The sequence below is a fragment of the Patella vulgata genome, chromosome 6 (assembly GCF_932274485.2).
Source record: "Patella vulgata chromosome 6, xgPatVulg1.2, whole genome shotgun sequence".
Taxonomy (NCBI): domain Eukaryota; kingdom Metazoa; phylum Mollusca; class Gastropoda; family Patellidae; genus Patella; species Patella vulgata.
In genome coordinates this window covers 34195286-34207816 of record NC_065884.2, presented here as the reverse complement: position 1 = coordinate 34207816, position 12531 = coordinate 34195286, and the positions used below count along the sequence as shown (strand labels likewise).

The 12531-nt window shown below is 38.3% G+C and overlaps 1 protein-coding gene across 6 annotated transcripts in view; it reads right to left on the bottom strand.

The window, feature by feature from the left end:
• Nucleotides 1-7241: 7241 nt before the first annotated feature.
• LOC126825410 (uncharacterized) overlaps nt 7242-12531 on the bottom strand; it is a 186140-nt gene continuing 180850 nt past the window's right edge. For 4 of the 6 annotated variants that reach the window (XM_050555095.2, XM_050555093.2, XM_050555091.2 and 1 more), the window contains 3 exons: nt 11881-11913; nt 7822-7851; nt 7242-7548 (listed from right to left, as the gene is read on the bottom strand). In XM_050555095.2, the coding sequence (XP_050411052.1) occupies nt 7469-7548; nt 7822-7851; nt 11881-11913 (143 nt within the window). In that variant the 3' untranslated portion in view covers nt 7242-7468. The remainder of the gene's footprint in view (nt 7549-7821; nt 7852-11880; nt 11914-12531) is intronic. The other 2 variants (XM_050555094.2, XM_050555092.2) reach the window with 1 other exon arrangement.

Genomic DNA, 12531 nt, shown 5'->3' with positions numbered 1-12531 from the left:
CGTAAATCTGACCAGTTTTCTACTAATTTAGAACAAGCCAGTTGTTGACGTGGACGTATAAATACTAGTGCATTAGCTCTCATATCAAACCTCTACTTAACATTAAACAATTTACAAGGACGCGACATTCGAGAGAGAAATAGGGTTTAACGTCCACTCGACACAGACTAGATCATTTCGGGACTAACATATGGTTTTAATTTTATTTCCATAGCAGTGGGAGGAAATCGGAGGACCGGGAGAAAACCAACGAGTTTGGACAGGCAACCCTACTCCTTGTCACGTACAACCGGGGATTCGAAACCAACACGACATTCGGTAATGAAGTAGAAATTTCGAAAATGCTATATAAGGCATAAAACATTCGAACTATACTCATCAAAAAAAGTAGTGGAATATTCAGAAACAATACAAAACTGCGGAAATGCACTGCTGTTTTTATTAGAGGTAACCAGTGTATGTTAATAACAAGCCAATTGACTACACATGAACATAAACAGTTCATATGGGCGACTTATCTGACGGCCCCATTTCACTCGCAAAGAGATACACTGTCAAAAGTGAAAATGGACGTTTTTGATTTTTGTCTTAATAATGAGTAATTGCTCCACCATTCGTCAGACATTCAGCAATTCGTCGTGGAATGCTCCTAATCAACCGTCCAATCACGGTCTGGGTCAATCTGACCCACTCCTCTTGCAGTGCCACGGCCAATTCTTGCAGTGTTGTCGGTTGACGTTGACGTCGACGGACACGTCTCCGGGTCAAATTAAACGTAATACACTAAAGCAAAGATACACTAAACAGTAAATCTTATGCAAGAACCGATAGGAAAGCAAACATGGATAGGATAAACCAGCAAACGGCAGTTTTCATCATCCCTTCCTTGAAGTGTCAAATTTGACAATGAACCCCTCCCACGTGTATGGCGCTATTGCGTGTCGCACATGCGGCTCAGTGGTTCTGTTGGGGCGATATATTCTTCATCTGTGAACATACTCTCAAAGCATGTCAAGTGTCCATGACTATTTATCATATCACAACCTGCATAGGTATTTCCATTTCAATATCCCCTACTTTTTTTGAAGAGTATATATGAATCATTTTCAATTTTGATTTAGAGATTCAAATGGGTGTGATTTACCTTCAATAAAGTTTTGAATATTCGGGTTTTCGAAAAAAAAAATCACGTAATTTCTGATAAATAGTTTTCATGTCAAGTGCATTAATTCTAATATGCGCCACAGTAGAGCAGTAATTAATTTATCTATCAAGGCCAAAGCCTGGAACTCAATATGAAATAACGGAATTTCAATATCTAAAAATCTGTTTTGGGTGAATCTGTTTTCTGTCCCAAAATCATCAAGAAATTTTTTTATATGCTTGGCCATATAATTTACAATTGCGGCATTGTGGAAAATATTATTAAACCAGTTACCATACAATGGCGTTAGCGGTAATTTTGACATCCCAGGGCACTTGAGATATAACTTAAAAAGTAAATAACAACCCTGCGTTTGGCAAACATGAAAAAGCGGTTTTAAACGTTTGGGCCGAATACGTTTTAAAATGCATGTCCTCAAATTCCTTGAATTCAAACGCACTTTTATCGGCCGAACCAGTTAACAGATGAAGATGGCAAAAGAAATGACTTATATTTAGGTGAATATTTCGCTCTAAATCTGGTAAATCTGACCAGTTTTCTACTAATTTAGAACAAGCCAGTTGTTGACGTGGACGTATAAATACGAGTGCATTAGCTCTCATATCAAACCTCTACTTAACATTAAACAATTTACAAGGACGCGAAATTCGAGAGAGAGAGAGAGAGAGAAATGGGGTTAACGTCCACTCGACACAGACTAGGTCATTTCGGGACTAACATATGGTTTTAATTTTATTTCCATAATTCGCTTGCGCGTAGGGTTCTTTAGCAGTGGGAGGAAACCGGAGGACCCGGAGAAAACCCACGAGGTTGGACAGGCAACCTTACTCCTTGTCACGTACAACCGGGGATTCGAAACCAACGCGACATTCGGTAATGAAGTAGAAATTTCGAAAATGCTATATAAGGCATAAAACATTCGAACTATACTCTTCAAAAAAAGCAGGGGAATATTCAGAAACAATACAAAACTGCGGAAATGCACTGCTGTTTTTATTAGAGGTAACCAGTGTATGTTAATAACAGGCCAATTGCCTACACATGAACATAAACAGTTCATATGGGCGACTTATCTGACGGCCCCATTTTATTCGCAAAGAGATACACTGTCAAAAGTGAAAATGGACGTTTTTGATTTTTGTCTTAATTATGAGTAATTGCTCCACCAATCGTCAGACATTCAGCAATTCGTCGGGGCATACTCCTAATCAACCGTCCAATCACGATTTGGGTCAATCTGACCCACTCCTCTTGCAGTGCCACGTCGGTTGACGTTGACGTCGACGGACACGTCTCCCGATCAAATTAAACGTAACACACTAAAGCAATAATACGCTAAACAGTAAATCTTATGCAAGAACCGATAGGAAAGCAAACATGGATAGGATAAACCAGCAAGCGGCAGTTTTCATCAACTCTTCCTGGAAGTGTCAAATTTGACAATGAACCCCTCCCACGTGTATGGCGCTATTGCGTGTCGCACATGCAGCTCAGTGGTTCTGTTGGGGCGATAAATTCTTCATCTGTGAACATACTCTCAAAGCATGTCAAGTGTCCATGACTATTTATCAAATCACAACCTGCATAGGTATTTGCATTTCAATATCCCCTACTTTTTTTGAAGAGTATATATAAACAATAATCAATCAGTACAGGATATAGGGGTTGAAATTTGAAACTCGATGTGATTCGTTTTTGCGTTCGATTTCATTCCATATTCCAAATTTTACAATTAAAAAAATTAAACTATAAAAAGGAAACTATATAATTTTAATTGGACCGAACCCTTTTTATACGCCCACAATATAGTGTGGGCACATACTGCTTGGGTCCACGCGAGAGGACAATAACAGTAAATGTTTAAGATAACAGTACATCTAGGGTGTAATATATAGCTTAGTAAATCTTCAAAACATCTTATTTTTAAAACATACTCATCTTAGAATAAGCCTGGTCTGTTATTATCCAGACACGTACTGTTTTGGCAATAGTCATTTGGTCAATCCCGGGGTCCTCTCGCATTACTGTGAGCTTTCTTTATAACAGCTATTGCCCACGGATAAGATACGCCTCATTCGCCAAGGGGCAGTTATGATAAGTTATGCCTTGAGGGAAAAATATAAAAGCAGTTGGCTTATACTTCGAACATATTAAAATTACTTGTGACGTATATTATGTACAATTCCCTTTCTTTAATTTGTACACCTATGAAGATAAAAGAATATAGTTTAAATATTTTGATCGCACGAAGATTCATTATAGTTTATTTTGATATTTTAGTCACACATTGGCCAATTCCTGGTCACATGTAATTCATGACTATAATTATGAATACGCGACCAACCATAAAAAGTTTAATTTCCGCTAGCCTACGAATAATTACCTATATAATACCGTATGATTACCGTCTCCAGAATTCTCGACGTTATGTTGAGAAACGGGGAGAAGGGTGGGTTGACTACTTCCGGTTTTGTCTGATCTCGCGGTGTGTTTTGCATTAGGCCTAGTGGTATCAGGATTTTCTTGTACCGGTAATTAATTTCTTAAATATGTCATAACCGGGGTGGTGATATCAAGAATTAGAATCAATTTTAGAGATAAGAATATATTTTTGGTGGCCTAATTTTATTGATCTTGATACAACCAATATTCTGCGTATTAGTACGTCAAGTTGCCCTTGTCGAAAATCTCTATCTCGATAATATGGATATGTAAAGTTCAACTGCTGTGACTCACTTTTTAAAAACCGACAACAGCGAGCTTTCATCATTTTTTTTTTTAAATTGAAATAATATAGGCCTTATTGAAATGAAATAATATAGGCCTAATTGAAATAATATAGGCCTAATTTAAACAAGCAAGAGTGAGACTGATGTCCCCACTGCAATCCCAATATAAATAGATGGTACATATCAAATAATTGCACATGTATTTTTTTGAAAAGTATCGAGCAATCAAACTGATTATCTATACTTAGTCTAAGCAGAAAATGTTTTGTCATTCTCCATCATTGTTATCTTGCCCCAAAGCATCGACCAATGAAATTGCTTAGCTCTGCTTACCTTTAGCGGAAAATGTTATTCAATGAACTCAGTCAAGACATTCACCTAATGAACATCTACACCAAGTTTAAATATCCTGTCTCAACTAAAAACAGAGTTGATATTTTCCAAAGTCTTGACCAATCAAATTGATTACCGCTACTTAGTCTAAACAGAAAATTATTACCATCGAACTTAGTCAAGGTATTGATATAATGCATCTATATTCTGAGTTTCATCACTCTCGCCCAATAAGAACCGAAGTAATCGTGTTCCAAAGTCTCAACCAATCAAACTGCTTAGCCTTAGTGGAAAATGCACATGATCGGACACTGTCAAGGCATTCATCTAATAAACACCTACACCAAGTTGAACATTCTACCTCAATTAGAAGGAGAGTTATTTTGTCCCGAAGTCTCGACCAATCAGATTGATGTCTCTTGTTAGCCTAAGCAGAAATGCTAATCATCGAACTTAGTTAAGGTATTGATGTAATGAAACTATACATGAAGTTTCAACTCTATCCCTCAAATAGAATCAAAGTTATCGAGCTCCAAAGTCTCGACAAAGCAAATTGCTTATCGCTCTGCTTACCCTGGGCATTAATATTGAACTTAGTCGGGGTATTGATATAATGAAACTATGCACCAAGTTTTGTCACTCTCACTTAATTAGAACCAAAGTTATCGTGTCCCAAAGCATCAACCATTCAAATTGCTTATCTCTGCTTAGTCTAGGATGACAATTTACATCTTCGAACTCCATCAAGGCAGTTACCTAATAAACACCTATACCAAGTTTGAACACTCTAGATCGGTTAGAAGCAGAGTTAGTGTGTCTCAAAAAGTGTGACGGACGGACCGGCAGACAGACGGACGGACAGACCCATTTATACAGTTCCTGCTTTTTTCGAAAGGCGAGGGACCATAAATTTTTAATATATTGTAAATATTTTTTCAGTTCCAGATATCAAGGATGAAATAAAACCTTTTATTAATTCATACAGATTAAACAAGATTCGTGGAAGAAATATCATTAAGCTATTTTAGAAAATAAATCAAACATTTCCATTTTTTCTTTAAATTTATTTTCTTATTTCTTAATAAGAACGGTAATGCCCACTGAAACCACTTTAATTGCACAACAAAGCTTAGATGAAGAAAGACTGCGAATCATGAAATAATTGCATACAAGGGGGCTATGAGCTTTATTCAGATATGTTCAAGCCGGAAAAAAAGAATGCATTCAAATGCTTTCATGAAATGTGAATGGGGAGGGGGTGGGTATATAAATTCCCATTTATTAAATGGACTAGAACAGAATTTTATAGCGATATTTATACAACCTATTTCAAGTAATGTGTACAAGATGAATTGATAAACCAATGTAGTTCTGAACGTAAAAAGAGTTTCTGAACTGTTTTATTAAACCAATATATAATTTCAATAGATTAGTACTCTCAAAGCATGTCAAGTGTCCATGACTATTTATCATATCATAACCTGCATAGGTATTTGCATTTCAATATCCCCCACTACAATTTTTTTGAAGAGTATATTATTGTTGTTATTACTTGATGCTTTTATAATTTTATATATAAAGTATCACCTGGATTGTTTTTGTTAATATTATTGTTGTTATTACTTGATGCTTTTATAATTTTATATATAAGTATCACCTGGATTATCTTGTGTTTTTATCTTATTGAAACTAGAAAGAGAGAATTTGGGGATTTTTAAACGTCAAGACATTAACATAAATTCAGGGTAAAGTGTCTGGCAGTATATGAGTATAGTTACTTTTGAGTTGACAATTGCCCCCGTTTTCTCCGAAGAGTAGCTGTGGTTCGAGGGTAGACGGAAAAACCACATCCCTTGGATTCCCGTCCAGTGTTGAGCACACCCGCCCTTTCCATTGCATTAAGAGTAGCCGATAGAGTGACCGAATCGGACGCCACAATACTGCATTCGATGCTTAAACTAATTTAGACCGGAGGGTGCCTTTTTGCTAATAAATACCATAGTAACATAGTTCCTTAACTCTTACGGTCAATTTATAATTTAAATAATTTGGGAATATTGTTCCTTATTTTAAAAATTATCCCATCTTGGCTAGCCATACTCGCCCTCACCCCGTCCTCCCAAAGCTAAAATGAATTTCCCTCCAAGGGTCCTATAATGACCTATTTTTAAGCTGCAAAGAACTTAGCATTGTGTATCGTCTAGGTCACCTTTATTATTTTGGATGTCCAAATAATATAGCTGAATTTAAACGGTACTTCAAAACGACAGAAACCAAGTTGAATTAGTTGGGGTTACATCTATATCAACTAAGACTAATATTTGCTTCTCCTGATTTCAATGTGCCAAAACTTTCTTTTCTTACATTGAATATCAAAATAAAACTTAAAATAAAAGGTATATAGACTAACGCTAGTAAATGTTTCCTCCGATTTCTTATGTACTTCTCCCATTTATAGCAATTCTTCCTTTTTCCCACTTTTTCATGGCATTTTTTGTCGACTTTTTGGTTTATAATTGAAGAAGAGTATTCGAGTTTCCATTTACATGCCAGTTTTTGGTGAATATTCATGATTTTGAGGCGGACGGACCAGGAAGTAAAAAGACACGAACTACAGAAAACACGTACGAAAACGAGGAGATTATTACTAGTTGGAGTCATGCTATCTAATAGTAAGCGTAGGACCTCACCACACATAAACAAAACCCATAAGACAAAACCCGCGGACAAGACGCATGATATACACTGGCATTGTAATTAATAAACAACAAACGCAGATAGTAACTCCGCTTGGGTATCTATGACAGACCATTTTTGTTTATCAAGATGGCTATTAAATAGACGGATTCCACTTTAACAGATAATCATTGGAAACAAAAATATAAGTACTTGATGAACTATATAACATGACTGAGTATATGCCGCTTTCTTTTGATATAGTTGAAAATCTAACGCTGCAATCAAACGACGATACTGGGTGTTACATTGAGTCATAACCAATGGTAAAATCTAAGTTAAGAAAGAAAATAGTAATTTATTTCAGCAATGTGAATTATTATCCTGACAGCGCATTTAAAATTAACTATCCCAGCTATACAATGAAACCGAAAGTGAGAAACTCTACTTGCTGTACTACCAGATTGAGAACATTGTTTGCTTTATATAACAAATTATGCATATTACATTTGATTTAAATTAATTTCACTGTAGCACTGTGTTTTTCTTCGACAAATAATATTTCTTAGTTTCTGAACATGACAGCTATCAGTGTAGAGACAACTAGTAAAAATAAGGCATAGGATACGATGGCAGCGCCGTTGTCTGAAAAAGAATAGACAGAGTATTTAAACGTTGTTCGTAAGTGAATGATATTTTACGATTGGTATTACCGTATTTTGTCTTATAATTCAGAACGGGGGTTTAATAAAAAGCAAGGAAATCTACATTAATTTATTAAACTATAATATAATGAAAAAGTGCACAAAACACATCTCGAAATCATGTAAAGCCAAGAGATGATATGATATGTTATGTACGAGAAGAAGTTACCGTCTTTTAATTCTAGTCGTGCATATAAATAAAGAGAATACTTACTACCATAATTGTCCCAATTCACAGTACTCCCTAAAAATAGAAACAAACATACATATTGCAACAATTGCAAACTCATAGTGTGTGCTAGGAAATATACTATTCAAAAAAAGTAGGGGATATTTGATTTTGGGGGCATAATACTAAAATATGCAAATGACTACGAAAAAAGTCACTATAGAACCTAACAGAAGAAACATTTCCAGTTACATGTGACGCCCAAACGCACCAATAGCTACCGCATGGAATGCAGGTGATGCTTGGGATCATCATGGGGGTCCAACCCAAGATTTGCACGACTCTGACTTTGAATGTTACAGTCATTGTGGCATTGAATTCCAGGGTGGAAACATCAGTTTAATTGTTTTAGTGACCAGAAAACAAATTTTGATATGCGTCGGCTTACCCAAAATGAAAGGTTACGTGCCCTTGGCATGCTACAGATCGGCACAACACAGGCGGTTGTGGCGCGGACGATGAATGTTTCTCAGTCTGTCATAAGCAGGCTATGGTCCAGATACCGTGATACACAATCTGTACAGGACAGACCACGCTCAGGTCGACCAAGGGCGACAACTCAATCCCAGGATCGATTTATCCGTACCTTGGCCTTGAGAAATCGTGTCATCACAGCAAATCAGATCAGCGCTCGTCTTCAAACAGACACTGGTGTGAGAGTGAGTGGCCAGACGATTCGGAATCGACTGCATAGGGGTCACCTTCGCGCCCGACGTCCTCGCGTGATCCCTTGTTTGAGAGATCATCACATTCAGGCAAGACGTCGTTGGTGTAGGAATCGTCAACACTGGGATAATCGACGCTGGAGCAATGTGATGTTTTCAGATGAGTCAAGGTTCACTGTTGATTTTTTGGACAGACGTAGGAGGGTGTGGCGTCGTCGAAACGAGCGCTTCCAAGACGTTAACGTCATCAGACATGATCGATTTGGGGGTGGTTCTGTTATGGTGTGGGGAGGCATCACTGTTGCTGGAAGAACGGCTTTACATGTTGTTGCAGGGCGTGTTACAGGCCAGTACTACCGGGACAACATCTTGGCAGTCCATGTTGTGCCGTTCGCACGACGTCATGGCCGCCGTTTCATCTTCCAGGATGACAACGCAAGATGTCACAGGGCCAGGATCGTTACAGGTTACCTCCAACAACAGAACATCACCACATTACCTTGGCCAGCACTGAGTCCCGACCTCTCCCCCATCGAGCATGTCTGGGACATGCTTGGACAGAGGTTACGTCAACGTCAACAACGTCCTGCCAATGTCCAAGAACTTGCTGCTGCGTTGCAACAGGAATGGGACAATCTGGACCAAAATGACCTTAGACGTCTCATTAGGAGTATGCCACGTCGGATCAATGCTTGTTTGGCAAACAGAGGAGGATTTACCCGTTACTGACTTGGTTGTGATGCTGTGGTAACTTTGCTGTTTGACCCCGCGTATCATTTTACCCTTATAATGGTCAGTCTGTGCCTTACTTAGTCTAACGATCATTTGGAATAAATCGATGAATGTGAACTTCATTTCATTTTGTCATTTGTTTCTTCGTCAGTTTCATTAGGTGACTTTAAGAACACTTAAAAATCAAATATCCCCTACTTTTTTTGAATAGTATATATGTCATTTAAAGCGAGGGAACCAAATTTTACTTCAACGCACTGTAAACGAGAGCATCGCTACCGCTGCAATATACATCCACATTCCTGCTTTGATTGATATGGCACTTTTTAAAATAAAGAGAATGAAACATGAAATGGCTGCAACGACTGTAATGTTACAAGAGGCAAAGCGTTGGGCTTGTTTTGCCAAATTTACAGACTAAATATTAACAAAAAAGTGGGTGTGACACCGACCCTGGGGGTTGGGGCATGCACAAAAATAAATAGTTGCTGCCCTTACGGTATAAGGAATAAATATGCGAATTCGGAATTCCAGCCTGTAGACAAAAAAACCATAAAACTTGGCATGGCCCTGCCCCGAGGTAGAACCCTATGATGGAACATGTCGAAATGGAACAAAATATGTTAATAATTGCAACCTTTAGAGTATTTACCGACAAAATATTTACTGCCCAAGGGGGTCGGATCATGCACCAAAGTCAAACCAATAGTTGCCGTCCTTGGGCTACAAGAAATACATATGCCAAGTTCCAAGATGATCCATTCAGAATTGCGGTCTGTATACGATAAACTGTATAATCGGGTGTGGCTCTGCCCCTGGGATTCGGCACATGTACCAAAATCAATAGTTGCCGTCCTTAGGCTATAAGGAATACATATGGCATGTTCCAAGACGACCCATTAAGACATCTGATCCTCCTGAGCGAATAGGATTAACATTTGCCGCTGATGTTATGAAACAAAATCGCCAATGTGTACTTATTCTCCGAGAGACAGTCACGTCATACACTACTTCATGCATTATAAACGATGAACAAAAGGCTACCCTTCGTTCCGCACTCATACAATTATACATTGCAATGATATCTCTCGACGCCACCGTTAGCATCCGAGTTGATCCTGCGACAGCCTTTAAGGGTCTTCTTGACGACCAACTCCTTCAGCAACAGGAGCATCCGAGTTGATCCTGCGAGAGCCTTTAAGGATCTTCTTGACAACCAACTCCTTCAGCAACATGGCTTCAAATTAGATACCGGTGTCTTACTATTCATCCCCACAGTGAAAGGGCTAACCCCCTAACCGACAAAGGCCTTCTTCTCCACCGGTCGCAACAGGCGACATTGTATATATCACTTGTGATGGTAATAAACCCGCTGCTTGTGATAGATAATCGTCATTTCAACCGACGGAAATCGGTGTAGTGTTCGTAATTTTTTGGTTCCCAACTACGATCAACACCCTACCAGGTCAAAGTCATTGAACATTATCGTGAAAATAACACCCAGCTTTATTCTTAAATTCTTTGGTACTATCACAATTGATATTAACATCAAATAATCTGCATGACTCATAAGTTGGCTTTTTATCCTATTTTGACAACTAAATCCCCGTTTGGCGTGAATACTCGGAACTGGTATAACAAGTACAATGGCTCCCAACTTGGCAAACTGGGGAAATAATTCCTTCATTTCAGAAAGCAGACTCTCTCACCCAGAAACTCGGATAACTGTTTTCACTTGGCAAAATTCACTCTTTAACTCGAGATTATCCAGAAGCCCAGAAAAAAATTCACAAACGAATTCTAATTGTGCAATAAAATATTGTCTAATAGATATATCATTTGCATAGTTGGTAAGATTTAAAAGTAAGTCCAGAAAATCCAGAGAGTTAAGGGTGGATAAATCTTTGCTAGAAAAACGAAGTTAGTGTTGGGGATGAAATCAAATGATTGATAAATCGAATCCCTTCGGCAGATTTGTGATAGACGTTGGTACACGATTTCTGTAATAGTTTACTGCCAAAGGCATCTAGTTCATCCCAGATTTGCTGTGTTAAATTTTCAATCTCCTCGATTGATGAAGTCACCCCGGCGTTTATTGTAGAACTAATAACGTGATAATCTACCTAATATTGGTAGGATATCCATCAAAAGACAGTTATGGCAATGAAAGAATACGATTTCACCAACCGAGACAGTCCATCTGCCGTAGCATTTATAACAGGTGGTTCGGCGTGTTGGTATCTCTGCCCCCGCGATAAGATTTTGAAATTTAACGGCCGCAAACGCGTTTTCCTGCTACTCAAACAGCAACTTCCGTGTGGTCAAATATAGCCTAATTTGGGTGGCTGACCTTAATTCCAAACAGACATTAGAGCCACGGTCATCCGGGAGTGGGGTGGTGATGAGGGGCGGTATGGAAAGCAACTTCAAAGTGGTCCAATATTTTTTATGCAACAGACATCACACACTATGCCGGCCTGAAATCCAATCAATCAATCAGACCCGTGCTATTACATTCACAAATAATAATCGATGCCCGAAAAGCAGAGTGTCCCCTGGCAAAATGTTTTAATCCACAGTCAATGTCGTTAATTCATGCATTTGGCCACAAAATGATACCTTTAAAAATATAACATAAGGTTCTTACTTTCTGTGTTATCAACATTCTTTCTCGTGCTTTCTGTAAACAAAACAGTAAAACTGTAGCGTCATCACGTTTTTTAGGTTCACGACAAGAGGGATAATGACACGAATGTTTCACACAAATATCGCGTTCACAATGTTTTCAGCAAAGTAAGAGGTAAATCCAAAACGGAATGTCGCCAAAAGCTCAATATCGATAGTGTTTGTCCTCAGGACCACAATGCGAAACTGAACGCTGAATATCGATAGGGCTCGCCCTCCCAAGAGCACAATGCTTCACACCAAATTTGAAAACAAAACCGTTAAAAACTATAGCATCTACCGCGTTCACAAGGTTTTGGGCAAAGAGGGTGGGGGGAGGGGGTTAACTCTCAAACGAAAACTCGCAAAACAACCCATCCTCTTATGACCACAATGGTTCACACCATATTTTAAAATATTCCGGTAAAACTGCCGAACGGAAAGATGAATATTAATAGGGTACTTTCTCTCATGACCCAAATGGAAATCGCACAGCAACTAGGTCTCAACAGAAGCTTATCTGAAAGAAAAACTTGGATGATGACCAAAGTTGATAAGTATCAAAAAATTCTTCAAGAAATCGAATCTCTGTCGTGTGTACATGCTTGACAAAAATATGTTTAAAACTGTTACT